Source organism: Leptidea sinapis, chromosome 1 (genome assembly GCF_905404315.1).
Source record: "Leptidea sinapis chromosome 1, ilLepSina1.1, whole genome shotgun sequence".
NCBI classification, from domain to species: Eukaryota; Metazoa; Arthropoda; class Insecta; order Lepidoptera; family Pieridae; genus Leptidea; species Leptidea sinapis.
In genome coordinates, this window is record NC_066265.1 from 1818907 (window position 1) to 1836221 (window position 17315).

The 17315-nt window shown below is 35.8% G+C and overlaps 1 protein-coding gene across 8 annotated transcripts in view; it reads right to left on the reverse strand.

Annotated features, from left to right (window-relative positions):
• Window positions 1-1327: 1327 nt before the first annotated feature.
• The window catches only part of LOC126979839 (tropomodulin-1), a 132016-nt gene continuing 116028 nt past the window's right edge, over window positions 1328-17315 (reverse strand). For 3 of the 8 annotated variants that reach the window (XM_050829410.1, XM_050829405.1, XM_050829447.1), the window contains exons 10-11: window positions 17084-17166; window positions 14772-14829 (exon numbers count right to left, since the gene is read on the reverse strand). In XM_050829410.1, coding sequence (XP_050685367.1) covers window positions 17164-17166 — 3 coding nt within the window. In that variant the 3' untranslated portion in view covers window positions 14772-14829; window positions 17084-17163. Of the gene's footprint in view, window positions 4159-14771; window positions 14830-17083; window positions 17167-17315 lie in introns of those variants that run through there. The other 5 variants (XM_050829419.1, XM_050829411.1, XM_050829438.1 and 2 more) reach the window with 5 other exon arrangements.

Below are 17315 nucleotides of genomic sequence, written 5' to 3' on the forward strand. Positions count from 1 at the left end.
AAGCATTTAAAGAAGAAAAATCATTTTCGCTATCAGAACTAAAGTCTAAAACTTTTGTAACCTTTCTTATCTTTTTGTTTGGAGGAGGTAGAGGAGCGGATTTTGCTTTTGTTTCTTCTATATTTGGCATTGAAGTTAGTAACAATACTGAGGGTTTCTTGCGTGGTTTTCTTTTGCCTTGTACAGTCACATATATTCCTTTAGGTACTGGAGATAGCACGCTAACAGGAACATTGATATTCACGTCTTGGAGTATCCTAGATGACGTAGGTATCATAGGTCCTGCAGTAACTGAGCCTGTAGACTCGGCAACTGAGACTGGACTTGGGTTGTATGCAGCTGATGTACTTGCAATTACCAGGGACGTAGAACTGCCTGCTACTACCTGAGATGGACCTGCTTATGGTATGCATAGATTATCAGCTGCCATTGAATCTTCTTCGGGCTTCATTATTATTTATAGCCTGAATAGCCTTTTCCATGGAGATTGTATCCCAACGCTGTCTGTCTGTTTTTCTAGAATAGTTGCGAGGCATGATTCCTAGAAATATAAAAAGGTGGGTGCCCGAACAAGGTGTATGCCATTTTGTCCACTTCATAACCTCCAATTTTAGAAATCAACGAATAAAAATGTAACAAGAATTTTGAGATTTCAAAACATTCTGGAACTTATTAAGTAATATTAAAATATTTTAAAGCTACAAACAAATAAACGTCAAAAAATACTCACTTCTACGACTTGCAAAATCCAACAAAACAAAACTCGTGACTGCAAAAATCATAAAAACACGCGTGCGCACCACACGGTCTAACGGACGCTACTGGAGCTGCCACAGGTTACGACCTGTCACCAAGCAACCCTCTACAGGCCATTGCATGAACGAATATTTGTTTCATTTAAGAAATAAGTAGGTGTGCCATATTACCCGCCTATGCCATTTTGTACGCCTCTCCCCTATATATATATTCTGAATCTCGGAAGAATACGATCTAGCTAGGTTTCAATTTAAAAACAATGTAGTTTTATCCGTGTTTTAATGAGAAACAGCTATCAAACAATAACATTACAATACAAAGGTAAATTTCGCCACTATATATGAGACTATAATAGCTCAGATGCGACATTGGGTGATCCGGAAAGCAAAAGACCCCGAATCGAATCTAGATGTCCTATTAGTTTTTGTTCAAATTATGTACATTCTTAAAAATCCGAGCAAGGTTCGATAGTCCAGATATTATAAAATGTAAGCACAACATTTTTACTAACTTATTTAGATTTCTATGGTAAATTATCATTCGGTATTGAGATGTAAATGAAACAACAAAATGAATGTTTATGTACTTTATTTGTCACAAACTACATAACTGCAGACTCTACATATACAAGTGTTCGTTGGACTAAAATGCTCCCGAATAATGTTAATTATAAATAATACATTTAATCATAATTTTTGTTAAAAGATAAAATCATAATTCTATTACGTAAAAACTAATTCATTTAACCATAAAATACGCCGCTGTACACAACAATGAAAAATATATGAAAATTCATTTTTAACATACTTTATGTTGCGATTACATTAATAATTAAGTGCCTTACTCACGAACCGTCCGAACGCGTTGTTAATGTCGCAAAGACCCAAATTGTGTTATCCTAATTCTTTCAAAATTAAGGTGATATATAGGACATATCTCACATCACACAACTTGTTTGGCTGTCGCTAAGCCATAAAAATAAAACCGTTAATAAATAAATTTTGTGTTCAAAGGTCTCTAGTACGTTTGGCGAACTATTCATATGCAATATTATAACGAAATATGTTGGCAACAAATATATCAACCAATGGTTATACGACGCAAACATATCCCCCGTCTTGATTATTCATCAATAAAATTTTATAATAACTGTGAAATCGTCGCTATAATTAAAGTAAACGCAGGACAGAGCGTGAATAAGTACCTTTAAATTGTAGTCGCAACGTACATTCGAAGTATACATTGAAAGAATAGAAAAAAAGCAACATTAAATGAAAATCATTGACACATCATAACGACGGGGCACGATGTAGATTCACTAAATATACAAGTTATTAGCGAACTCGCATTGAAAGCAGGAGAGGTTATTAAGAAGCCGATAACGTTCAAAGCTTATCAAAAATACATCTGTACAAAATTCTAGACACGGTAATAAGCGATTATAAAATCTAGTGATTTTTTTGTAAGAATTAAAATTATTTTTCGTCAATAAACTAAACATAGTGTTTTTTAAAACAGGCGAATCAGTCGAAATTGATTCGTAACAACAAAGTAAACATTATTTACCATATTTTTACACAAAAATAGAATTTGTACCAAAGAGTTAAACCGCCGTGACACATATTTTTCTTAGATCTGTTTCGTGGAAGGCAAAGGCACAGCGCCATACAGCCTGGTCTATTGTAAATATTACTATTATTCTAAATCATTCTGAAGTTAAAACGTATTGCAATTGTATTGTATTTTAAAATCCGTTTGAATTCTAATAGGTTTGTACTGTGTTCATTCCAAGACGACATTGTGTCAAAGATTAGAAATAAATGATTTTTAACATCGTCATCATTAAATGTTTAATATCGTCAAATATTACCAAACTAACATTTACATTACAAATTTATATGATAATATTAATACGACTTCTAACACACTAATAGTAAAATATTAATAAACATGCACCATTCGTTCATAGACAAAAATTGTGACTTTTCGTTACCATAGATCATAAACTAGCGATGGACCGGCCATCAATTAGTACTTTTTTAAATCACAATTTTTGTTTGCACACAAATATCCTGTTCAAGCAAACATTTCAGTGTCAAACAATCTTTGTTCATGTGTAGTCAAAAATTAAACTTATATTTTAAAATCAAATTGTTAATGTAAAATAAATCCAAAAACATAAATTATATAAAATATTTATTTCATTTAAACACCTGATATAAGTTGGTTTTTGGTCGACATACATTTTATAGTCCACAAAAAGTTATACAATTACCAACCTTAGTGGTTGCCACACTCAGAAACGTATATCACGAAATTATCAACAATCGACGAATTTCTATTTCAATTTAGAAAGATGCTTCAAAACATTACACATGAAATATAGGCTGGGTTGCAGCACTACCTAACTTTAGCAATAAAAAACATGTTAAAGTACTGGTTAAGCAAATCTTTAGTTGCACCATTTGACAATTTTTAGGTGACGTCATAACTGTTAACCGTAACCGTCCAATCTTCTCCGGTTAATGCTATTGTTAATGTTAAATAACTAAATAGCGACCTGTCAAAAGTTGCAAATAAATATTCGATATTGACTTGTCATTTCACTTTTTAATTTTAACTATACAAAGGCATAGGATGATGCAACACATTCCGCAGTCTATGTTAAAGTCAGCGTTACTGTTAACGTTAAATTTGACTTAAGCCTTAACTATAACAGGTAATATGATGCCACCCAGCCTAATTCTGTTAAAATATTACACAGGGACTGAAAAAACGCCAACGTCATATGGGCAACTAACGGAAGTTATTTACAAACATTTGATATTATAAATATTTACTGTTGCATTGATTAACATTTAACTTATTACTTTCTAGATTATATGTAGCTTTATGCACTCTAGGCGAACAAATAAGCCATAGCTGTGACTCTGAGTGGCTACGTCGCTACATGTTTTTTTGTTTGCTAATAGCCTGTACACATGATCGGATTTGGTGCGGCCGAACCATAGGACGCGTCCGGACCGATTGATGCCAGGCGCCCACCGGACCCGCTATGTGTTTAGGCTATAAGAAACGCGGATCTATGAAATGCCCAATCAAATGATAATTGTTATAATGTACTTACAGAACTCACCCAAGCACTTGTTGCTATAATTTCCTGTTTTAACCTTGGTTTACTAAACAACGATTAAAAAATAAAAATGAATCGCTGAAAACGGGCAGTACTTATCACATTCAGTCATTGTTATCAACTACACAGTTACAAAGTGTTTGGACAGCGCGGCGGCAGCGAGCGCAGGACTGGTGGCTGTATGTCTGTGTGTGTGTGTGTCTACGGGAACCATCCCACGACGTAGCTACGGCTGCGTGTGAAACGAGACAAGCGGCGCAGCCTTCCAGCTGTCAACAATAATCAAAAATATTTTAAAAAAGACGAAATGGATAAAATCTGAAATGACACTTATGAATGTCAAATATTTTTTTTTCATTGTTGAATTTACAACTTAGTTATTTAGGGTTGAAAAGCTAATTCAAGCTAGTTCAAAGAAGAAGTGGAAAGAAACTCTTTGCCACTATTTTAAATCAACATTTACATTTTCATCGTTTCACAAATCATTTCAACTACCAATATATGTAAAATGACGCATCAAAAATGAAAGCCCTTTAGGCTAAGTTGTTATATATGATATAAAAGATGGGCTGGGAGTTTCTTATCGGCTCTTCTCCCCATGCGGAACACCACACATCCAGATGGTGAGGATGATATCCCAATATGTGGCGAATCAGGTGAAACAGCTCTCCCCGTGACATGCGGTAGAAGACACACTTTGAAGCGACGTCTCTACGCAACGCCAAGTGATCGAGCCGTTCGCAGAGCACTGGGTCCCCGACATTAAAACATAGAGGAACCTAAGGCAATTATTATAATCATACCGAAGCTATAAAAATTGCAGTTTGCAATTGGCCGACGACTATAAGCAAATACCATTATATATGTAAATATTCAAACACGACACATAAATTATTTTAATTGAGTTAATAATTTTAATATACATCTATTATTATTTTTACTTCACTAAAAGCAATTATGAAGAAGCAGTGTAAAAAATAGTTCTAAATAATATATATAATGATAGTCATCTAAAATAATTATTTAATCTTACTACTAGTTTTTGCACCTTGCGCAAAACCATAGGCGTAATAACTCTATAAAATTATAAATTATTTAAAACTTCTTTATTTTCCGAGTCATGGATGTTTATATGTATTTATGTATATTTAAGTAAGTATATTGTATTAAATATATCGTTGTATTGTACCCATAGTACAGGCATACTAGTTTGGGGTAAGATAATTTGTGTAAGAGTGTGTCAATATTATTATTTTAATAAGCCTGTTTGATACAGAAAAAAGAATAACAAGAAATTTAATACAGTAAAAGTCGACGACGGGCATTGGTCGTGTTAACTGAAATACCAAATGACGACCTGTATAGCCGAGTGGTTAGCGATCCTACCTACTAGGTGCAAGCATTTCATCATATGATGAATATGGATGTTTATATGTATTTATGTATGTTTAAGTATTAAATATATCGTTGTATTGCAACCCATAACACAGGCTATATGCCTTATTTGGGGCAAGTTAATTTGTGTAAAAGTATGTCAATATATAATAAAAATATTAAAAAATGATAGTGAATGAAGTCACGGCTAAGTAACCAGCATCGTGTACTTGTTATATTGACCGTTTAGTGAACGGCCACCCTGACACTTAGGGCTTTATTTCACCGGCGACACCATGGCGGCGCAACCAGTCGCGCCACCACGGTGAGCGCAAGCTACCAAACTAGACACCATACATACACCATCACGACACCACACTGAGACAGTATCAAAATGGACCAAGAGATAGCACTACTTCTGTTAGTAAGTAGGAAAAGAAAGTTAAAGAAAAAAAAAGCTGTGGCGGCTTCATCGCTATTTAGCTTAAGCATATCATATTTAATAGTAATAATCTGATGAGGAATTATCCTAAATTGATGGTCTACTTTGAATTTCGAAAATAAACCTTTCTGTATCGAAATTATCCATTGAATGCAAATAAAAATCAAAACAACCGTGCACGCGTGTTGCAAGAGGTGGGAGCATCACTGGCGGCCGGACTAGCGGCCGAGTGAGTGAGACACCATAAAACTCTATAGTTATTGTACGTAATTCCAGAAAAACGTTCCAAACCACAATCATGCCGGAATTGAGTTAAGAATACAAAACTGGGCACGTTATTCATATTAACGGACTGACAAAAAATGGCAGCCCTACTGTCACTCTTTAAATGACATCATGACTTAGCAGCCCAACCCACATATATGGAATACACTAATATTTAATTCAACTTTAAACACGAATTATCGAATTCTCTGAAATGTAATGCTTGTGGCTTGGAACGTTTTTCAGGAACTACGTCCAATTAGTGGTTACGCACAACCAGCGGATGGCCCGACCAGATCGGACGCGTGGACAGAATGTACGACCAATAAGCCAAATTGGTTACGCACCCAGACGGACACCAGGTGAGTAACTATATCTACAGAGTTGTATATATATATGTTGGTAGTAGGCTGGTTGCGCCGCCATGGTGTCGTTTTCGCACATAATTCAGTCGATTGATAAGAATACAATAATTTGTGTAATTTTATTGCTGAAAGGATTTTATCCTATCACTGAACAGGAAATACTTATTGTATACTTATCCGGATGCTATATTTTTTTCTGTGAAACTAAGGGACGAGACAAGCAGGACGTTCAGCTGATGGTAATTGATACACACTATCCATTAAAATGTAGTGCCACTCAAGATTCTTGAAATACCCAAAAATTCTGAGCGGCACTACAATTGCGTTCCGTCACCTTGAGACATAAGATCTTAAGTCTCGTTTGCCCAGTAATTTCAATAGCTACGGCACCCTTCACACATTAATGTTTACACAAATTTCTGCTTCACGGTAGAATATAAAGTTTGTATGGAAATTGCAATTCACGCGTCCCAATATAAGGCGATAAGAATGACTTATCGGGTATATTGGGACAGCTTCAGATTATTGACAGTAGAAGGTAGTTATTTATCTCTATCTGTAGATAGTATATTGGGAACGGCCGTTAGAATATGCTAGCATAGCACGAACTGACGAACGCCTGATAATGCATGAAAAATTTTGATTAGTCAATGTGTTAACGCACGCGTATATGGTGTGTGTTAATCAGCTCAATCTGTCTAAATATGTTGTCCGCCTCAAATAAAAAAACACCAAATAGTGCAATGGGATAGTTTTATTAAACACTTTGACGACTACTATAGCCCAGAGGTTAGTGACCCTGCCTACTCAGCTATAGGTCCCGGGTTCGAATATTAATGTTTGTTACCGAGACATGGATGTTTATTATGTATTTATGTAAGTTTATGCAAGTATATTGTATTAAATACTAGCTGACCCGGCAAACGTTGTTTTGCCATATAAAGTATAGCGGCCCGTCCCGGCTTCGCACGGGCATTAAACATTACATTTAGATTTGTTAATTTTAACACATTCATAATAATAATAATAATATGACACATATTCATCCCTTTTTGCATCGAGCTCCTAAAAAAGAGTAAATAAAAAAAAAATAAGAATAATTAAATTCAGATATTATTTAATGATTTTTTTGTATTTATGTGTTTTTTTTTTGTATATTTTTGGGGTTTTTTTTCTTTTTTTTGATATATTTTTTTAATTTTTTTGTTTTTTTTTCAATTATTGAGGTCATAACCCTAAAAGAAAATACATTTATTTTGTTAGAGCTTCTCTGTAAACAATATTTGATGTTGTTTTATTTTGTGGCAGCAAAATAAATTGATTTTCAGGGGCTCCGACTCGCGATAGACCAACATACAGTTGACCATGAGTAAAACATTTCTTTCGCAGATCGATCCCTACTAATTCGAAGGTTTGGCCTTGGGACTTGTTAATTGTTAATGCGAAAGATGTTTTTACCGGAAATTGAAGCCGTTTAAATGGGATTGGCAGATCAGTTGGGATCATCGGTATCCTCGGTATATGAGCTAGTTGACCACCTGCTGGGCCAGTGATAATAGTTGCTACTATTAAATTGTCCTTTAACTCCTTAATAAGCAGCCTCGTCCCATTACACATGCTCGGAGGGTTTAAATTTCTTAAAAGCATGATTGGGATTCCGATTTTTAACGTCAATTCATGGGGTGGCAGTCCAGAAGGGTTCAACGAATTTAAAAATTCCTGTGGATAATGGACTGCATCTTCAATATTCGTTACAGTGTAGATCGATTTGTATGTTTTTGTTTGGCCGGGGACTTTTTGAACAATCAGATTGTTTATTTCATTGACAGTATCATTCTTAGGTGATACTATAGCCCGAGAACACAGCCAATGGAAGTCTCTTTCGTGCAAATTCTCGATATCAGGGTATACAGAATCTATTAAATTTTCCAAATTATGGAGTATTTGGCCTAGAGACTCATCCAGAAGAATGTCACAATGACCGCTTAAATTTGGAGTTGGAAAAATTCCTTCCCCAAGTTTTAGCAGTTGCTGGGGGAAATCGCTATCAGTGATTCCATGAAGATGAGCTCTCATATTTGTCCTTAATTTTAATGTTTCAATCGTAGTCCATAAGGGAGACGATTTCAAGCATGCCTTGACGATATCTGCTCGCGTGCCTCTGTTAATAACGGGGAGAGTCTGTCGAAAATCTCCAGAAAATACAAAAGTAATCCCGCCCATGACTGCAGAGGAGTTCCTTAGATCCTGTAAGGTTCTGTTCACGGCCTCTATATGTGCTCTATGGCTCATCGTGCATTCGTCCCACATAATCAATGAGGCGTCTTGTAGTAATTTACCAATAGGTCCATTTTTGCGGATGGAACATGTAGATTGTTGTTCAAGATTGACGGATAGTGGAAGTTTAAAAGTAGAATGAGCAGTTTTGCCATCCTTCAAGAGAGTTGCAGCAATTCCTGAGGAAGCAACTGCTATTGCTATCTTCCCTGATTGTCTTATCTTAGCAAGTATCAAATTTGCAAGAAACGTCTTTCCCGTTCCACCAGGTGCATCCAAAAAGAAAACTTTTCTTTTGTCATGAATGACGCTATCGACTATATTTTCAAAAGCATGTCTTTGATCTGGGACTAACTTTGGCAGGTTTTCATTGACAAAAGCGGTCAAATTATTTGTATCATAGCGATGAGTCATAGTCTCTGCTGCATTGCTTTCTGTACGAACTGATGATGGTAATCCGAAATCACTTAGGCTTTTGTCATTTAATTGCAACAGTTTATTTTCTATTTGTATCAAACCTTCGTTATAAATGTCCTCATTGTATGGTAAGGTGATGTCTTGATTTTGCTGTCTGATTCTGTGTCTAATATCTTCACATAAATCGTCTTTGAAAATGTTCCATAATTTTAATGGTTCCGATGGCTGACAAAATAAAAGTATGACCACAAACAATTCTCTCAATTGTAATGGACATTGAGAAAGCCAAGCTTCTCTGAGAGTATTTTCCCAATGGTCATCGTTTTCTAGCAAACCTCTAGCACGGCAAGCAGCTTGATACGTTTCTTTCAGAACTCCGTCAACGGTTTTCAAGTACTGGAATGAAGTTGGACCGCGTACGTGGTGCAGCAACATCCTAAGATAGAAACACTCGGATTGAGAAGGATGGACACCGTAGACTCTACCTAAAGCGGAATCTTTTTTTATGCCTGGATAGCCAACTACATTCTCACCACGCTTCCTTCTGGTGAACTTATTATTAGCCCATGTGTAGTATTGCGGGACTTCGTGGTAAAGAAGTGTTTTTGCGAATTCATCTTCATTACAGAGCTCAAAAAAAGCCAGCAATGTTGTTTTACGTGGATTTTGGGCCACTTGTACAGCCGTTTCTGTGGTAAAATACACCCTTTGGCCATTTTCTAAGTGGACAGCTAACTGCAAAACTGTAGGATGCCGCTCATGGATCGGGAATTCGAATATTCGCCAAGCAGCTTCGGAAGTACTTATGTAACGGCCATTTACGTAGTTTTCCACTTCATCATTTGGGTTTCTGACGCCAAATGTAGCTTGGTCCGATCCTTTATTTATGTATTTACAAATGTATTTGATTGCTTGAACTGAGTGACAGTACTCTACATTTATGTGAGCATTAAACGTCCTGCACAAAAGTGGAGAATATGGGACAATCCAACTATTATCTATAGTGAAATTTCTGCCTCTGATATTTAGCGAAGCGCTCAGTCCTCCATTTGCGGCATCACGACGACGATAAACTGGATATCCGTCCTCTCCAGTCTGAGTTTCGTTGACTAAACGTCGTGGGTATTTTTTTGTGCAAATACCGTTTTTCATACATGGTGCTGATAAGTTATGTTCTCCGCATGGTCCGTGCACCATATTTTTTGTTACGATATCGTACAATATCGGATCGTTTTGTTGGTTGGGCAGTTCCGCAACTATGACGCTATCAATTTCGTCTGGTTGGATTTTTGTTTCTAGCCAAAACAGCAAATGACAGTGTGGTAAACCTCGCTTCTGCCATTCTACACTTGCCATGTAACATTTCACTTTGCCGAATATTTCATTTTTAACGAATAAATTTAAGAATTTCTTCATTTTCAAATGAAACACCCTTGAAATGATGTCATGACGATCGAAAGATCGCTGATCAGGTAGTAGTTCCGCTTTAATTTCAGGCCATTCGGGGTTGCACGTAAATGTGACAAATAAGTCTGGTCTCCCGTAATTTCGGACATAAGTCATCGCGTCTTGGGTTTTTTCATGCAGGTAACGCGGAGAACCTGTAAATGAAGATGGCAAGATTACGCGTTGACCGATATTTGATGGGTCAACATTTCCGTCTTGATTTAAAGCATCTCTGAGATGAATGTATTCTTCAGCCCTTAGTCTCTGTTGGTTACGACATATGTAATTCAATCGTTCCGATATCATTTTTGCCATCATATCGACAATATATTGACTAAATAAGTCCCTGTAATAATGTAATGCATTAAAACAGTTAGCTCTAACCATCAACCTAAATTCATAAAATTGCATGCACGTCACAGTTTTGTTACGCGCTGTACCTTCCTGCGGAATGGTTAAATAATAACCGTCTTCTCCTTTCACGAACATTAAGGGATACTGTAGTGGATCATACGATCGGTGTAACTCAGAGACCCTTTTAAGTTGGCCGTCTCTTCCGTGGAGCACTATATCTCTGGGGCCTTTTTCTTCGTCAACCAAGAGAACGGCTACCTCGTTTACAGCTGGAGCATTGTATCTACCCGGGTGTGCTGTCTGTGGTGGGCGGTCGGAATGAATAATTAATTTTAAATTATCCGAAGAATTGCGTTCTATGTTTTGTTTAAAGCTTCGTATATATACATTGTGGCTATTCAGTGCGGTCTGTAGTTCGTTAATTAAATCTATTTTCAGCGTTGGAGCTATGTTTGACCTCAATGATAGCTGATCTGCGTCTGAAATGAAATATACCTGCAAGTATTGTGGATTTTGGCCTGGTGGTGGTAAAAGGCTACCAATAAGATGATATACCTGTCCTCTATTTTAAAAGTTGGCATAAAATTACCCTCTCTTATTTCTTTGGCGCCAAACGAAGTCATTTGAAATAGGCTATTGTACTTACGGATGTTGGTTATGAAATGTCTAGATAGCGAATGATTATTTGTCAAAAGATTTTTTATTGGCTGTGGTGGTTCCTGAATACTGGGGAGACTAACTTTTCCAGAAGCACAGCACATGCCATTAGTTTCACCGACCCATTTTTTGGCTGAACACTTAGGGCAGATCTTATTCATGTCGCCGATTTGGACGGAAGACTGTTGAGCATAATCAATCTGTGGATCGTATCTAAAAGCCGATCTTTTACTGTGGGCTAAAATTTGATTGCGACTTCTCGCTCTTGACGTCTGTTGTCGTTCTCTCTGATCTTGAAGGCGTTGGAAACGCTCAGAGCTTGATTCCCTAGTGCGAGATTGAATATTTCTGATATTTTGCTCTTCAAGCCGCTGCAAACGCTGAGTACTTGACTCTCGCGCATGCACATGAGAGGTTCTTAGATTTTGTTCAGTAAGGCGCTGCGAACGCTCAAGACTGGACTCTCGCGCGCGTACCTGAGAGGTTCTCAAATTTTGTTGAGCTAGACGCTGTAAACGCTCAAGACTCGATTCTCGCGCGCGTGCTTGAGAGGTTCTCAAATTTTGATCAGCTAGTCGCTCTGAACGCTCAAGACTGGACTCTCGCGCGCGGACTCGAGAAGTCCTCACATTTTGTTCAGCGAGCCGTTGAGAACGCTGCAAACTGGATTCTCGCGCGCGTATTTGAGCGGTTCTCATATTTTGTTCAGCGAGCCGTTGCGAACGCTCGGTACTCGACTCTCTAGCACGCGATTGTGCCACATATTGTCTATGAATTGAAAGACGATTTTCAGTTTCTGATGAAGATTCTTCATTTCGACGTATTTTTGATGCCCTGGCCTGGGAACTATTTCTAGAAAGTTGAGATCTTGATCTTTTAGGCATTTCAAAATGACAAAAGAAAAAATGCCTTTGAACTAAATTAGCACAACTGTAAGCTATATATGCTACTATATTACAACGTACACAACTACCTACTATTTATTAAAATTAAATTGAAAATCATGAAAAATATTCAAGTAATTTATTAGGTTAATAACTAAGTGAACAATATTTTATATAAATGGGTTTAGTTCTGAAAAGAACTTTTTAAATCGGTTTAGTTACTTACTAAACGAATTATTATCAAGCGTAAATTCCGCACACGTCCATCACGTAGGGAGCCGACCGCGCGAGTAAGCCGCGCGGCAAGTTTATTTCGTGATCTTAACCCCCCTCCCGTACCCCTGCCCGAGTGACGCCTACAACGCATAGCTAGCCGAATACAGTTTATTTTTTAATTTTTTTTTAACTCGTGATATCTTTTGAATGGATTGTCAGAATCGAATAATTCAAAAAGTAATATAAAGATATTGAAGCAGTCTTAAATAATACATCATTTATTTTGATAAGGGTTAATACCAAGGTACAAATAAAGAGCTTTTTGTAGCGGTGGTATTTTAATTTCTTTTTTTCAATAAAAAAACGCTTATTGTGACATGACTGTAATAGTTAGAGATATGCTGCCGCTGATTTTTTGTAGATAATGGTGTGTTCTAAAAAAATGTAGTATATCATTTTGTTCTATCATCAATAGTTTTCGCAGCGCACGCGATGTAAGGTAGTTTTTTGATATTTTTTTCACACCTTGGATTACGTTATCGTAATTTTAGTAAGGATGCCTATTTTTTTTGAAAATGAAATATAGCCTATGTCACTCAGAAATGATGTAGCTTTCCAACAGTGAAAGAATTTTTCAAATCTGCCAAGTAGTTTCGGAGCCTATTCAATTCATACAAACAAACAAACAAACAAAAAATCAAACCTTTCCTCTTTATAATATTTGTATAGATATCGTTGTGTTGTACCCATAGTACAGGCTATGCCTAGTTTGGGACAAGATTTGTGTAAGAGTGTGTCAATATTATTATTATTATTTGAGTTTTGCTTGACTCTTCTGGGATAGAATCATGACTTAGATTATACTTTCGTGTAACCACCTGACAGCCTTAATGCATGACCAATATTTATAGATTTGTCAATGTGTTAGCTTGTGGTAATAATTAATTTATTAATATTCAAAATGCTAAGGAGCTAACGCCAAGCGTGGCTGTCTGTTTACGACTATCAATCAAAATCGATTTACAGTTACAATGTGAAAATAAACTTTATTCAATTAGTATTTCCTTTAAATAACTGGATTTACCCATATGTACGTAAAAAGTTGAGCTCGTGAGAGGAACATACAAGAAATTCAACGGCCACTCTTTCCAATCAATAGAGTATTTTACAATGCCTGTAATATATATAGCAAGTTAGTTTGTAAGGTCTTACTTTAATATAAATTATTTCATAAAAAGTAAGTAATAAAGAATTGACTGTATTAATATAAATTATCGTATAATGGATGCATCAACCTTTAGAACTTGAACTCATTGTTTGTGTGTTTCGTGAACATGATAAATATTACAATAGATTCGCTTTCCTTTTCGGCTGTATCTCGGCTAGAGATATTCTTCTCTCTCGCAGGCTTCGTTTGTCTATGCGCTAGTATTACGTATATCTTTCGTTTAGCTCGATCGTAATCTGTCAGCCCGAGACAAGATTTAATACCTCATGGGCCAGCTTGGGAAAAAATGTGGTCTTTTATACGTAAGAGGCGTGAATAGATACGTGGTTTGTGTAAAGTGTTATATTTTGTATCTAAATTGACTGTTATATTTAAGTGATATCCCTTATTTCTGGGATTAAATATACAAACTGTACCAAATGTACCAAAAATATTATCAGTTTTGGTTCAACTGATAAGATTTGGAAGAGCGACATCTCAAGACAATTTCCTAATATTGGGGTTGAGCGGGTTATCAACAGTTAAGTTGATGGAGCCACAAAAATTCTCATTCAATTTTTTTTTTAAATAGGATATCTCACTTATTGAAAGTCAAAAATTAGCACCCATTCGAAAAAAATATGCTTCAGACCTAAAAAGAACGGGCGCAAGATACTCGGCTTCTTTTTTTCTCTCAAGAATTATGGTTACAATGTAAAATTGTGCAATAAAACTTTTTATCTAATAGCCTGAGGGCGGTCGCTCCATTCACAATCTGTGGTATCATTAATAAAGTCTTTCATCTTATAGCAACCTGCAAGATGAACAAGACATACAAAGATTTACGGTCGATACGTCACTCGGACGGTTGGCTCAGTTAATTAGAGCGCTCGGACGGAACCGGAGAGTCACAGAACCCGTCCACAATTTTTGGTACAAAGTAAATTCGTATGTTATTTGTATGTGAATGTAAACTTACCACACAGCACGATTGGTCAGCCTCTAAGCGCTATTCTGGCTCCGACGCTGCTGGCGTACTGAAATACATACCACACACACATCGTAAGGGCCTTATATACAGGGCCTTCAGTTTCGTGCTCTCAATGATCGCTTCTCCGCGAAAAAATAGCCACAAACCACAGAATAGCGTGTATTATGACGTAATAAAGTGATCCATAGACAATAGTCGGGACTAGTAGTAAAAGAGTCTTTATTTAACTTATTACAAGCAGTTTCTATGATCATTGACAGCACAATTCAAAGGGTGATAAACAAAAACAAACAACACACGAGTCATATTGAAACTTTCAGTAGTAAAGTGGACATGCTTCATTCGTTACTTTGTTTAGTTCCAACATTTTATGCACACAATTAGTAAATCATGCGTTATGTTAGAACATAAAAATTTCAGAAATATTTCATGTTAAAACGCGATTCCATCGTTTAGAAGAGAAGTTCGAATCCTCCCACAAACATTTATTTTATTTATTTATTTCATTAAATCTACAGCACATTATATCTCTTATTAGCTAGGTTATAAAAAACAGATCAGTAATTTTATATTATATGAAAACAACATTTCATATTAATTAATGAATTATTAGGTATATTAAAGTATATTTACGCAATACCCCTATTACTATTGTGTAAGTAAATCATATTATCCGAATCCTCCCATTACTATGAATGCATCAATTCATATTTATGCATTATTGGGTATATTAAAGTATAGTTACGCAAAACCCCTATTACTATTGTGTAAGTAGATCATATTATCCGAATCCTCCCTATGAATGCATCATTTCATATTAATGCATTATTGGGTATATTAAAGTATAGTTACGCAAAACCCCTATTACTATTGTGTAAGTAGATCATATTATCCGAATCCTCCCTATGAATGCATCATTTCATATTACTGCATTATTGGGTATATTAAAATATAGTTACGCAAAACCCCTATTACTATTGTGTAAGTAGATCATATTATCCGAATCCTCCCACTACTATGAAAACAACATTTCATATTAATTAATTCATTATTGGGTATATTCAAGTATAGTTACGCAAAACCCCTATTACTATTGTGTAAGTAGATCATATTATCCGAATCCTCCCTATGAATGCATCATTTCATATTAATGCATTATTGGGTATATTAAAATATAGTTACGCAAAACCCCTATTACTATTGTGTAAGTAGATCATATTATCCGAATCCTCCCACAACTATGAAAACAACATTTCATATTAATTAATTCATTATTGGGTATATTCAAGTATAGTAACGCAATACCCCTATTACTATTGTGTAAGTAGATCATATTATCCGAATCCTCCCACTAATATGAAAACAACATTTCATATTAATTAATTCGTAAATAGGTATATTAAAATATAGTGACGCAATACCCCTATTACTATTGTGTAAGTAGATCATATTATCCGAATCCTCCCACAACTATGAAACCATTCAGTCATTCAGTCAGTTCATATTAATGCAATATTGGGTATACTTAAACGTATAACCCCTATTACTATTAAAATTATAGTTTATATTTACGCAAAATGTTTCTATCACTATCTAAATATCTCTTTTAGAACGACTGTTACAATTTAAGATATTCACAGCAATAACTTCATCACTACCAGACAGATGACCTATATTTTGCAATAGTATACCCACTAATGCAATGTCTAATAATATACACACTCGCTGCCCGCAGTTAGTTGAAGAAATCGATAAGTCATGCGTTTCATAACCTACGGCACCTGGGGGTTTGACATTAGTCTAATCTATTCTATTCCATAGATAAAAAATATATATTCCATAGACAAGAAATTATATTATTAAAAAATCCCAATCCACAGATAAAAAATCTACAAGAAACACTTTTTAGAAAGAAAAAAAAAGAGACGGAGAGATATCGTTGACCACAATAAAACGCCGCAGTTGTAATCTAATTAACCACGTTAGTTCTTGAAACATTTTATTATTTAATTAAATTAACTCACTTCACTACAACTCAATTAACATTAGATAAATATAATAACGATTATAATAATTATTATTTGTTAGACTGAAATACTAACACAATTAACATATAAATACGAAATTTTCAAAAGCATTAGAAGTATCTCAAGGCGTGTTAAAGAAAATATTACGCATTCGATTGTATGCGGCTTCACAATATGCGGCCATATTGTTGCGAAAAGATTTGAAAAGCTGAAAAACGAAGCAGAGAATGTTATACGCGCTCGTGCGAACATCGTGTGCCTTTTGGGCCTGACCTTACACAACTATTTGATACGCGCCCCCTTTTGCAGGTTGTTAAAGAACCTATACTGGAGTCGCAGCGTTAGGTCTTTTCTTACTGTAATGGAATAAAACACTGTAGTGCAACAATCAACGCAACCAGTCGCTCACAGACAGATAGTTTGAAATTGATCAATATACTACACGGCCACATTATCTTTAGACCTTGCTGGAACGTGAAACCCCCTTCCTTTCCCCTTTCCCCCC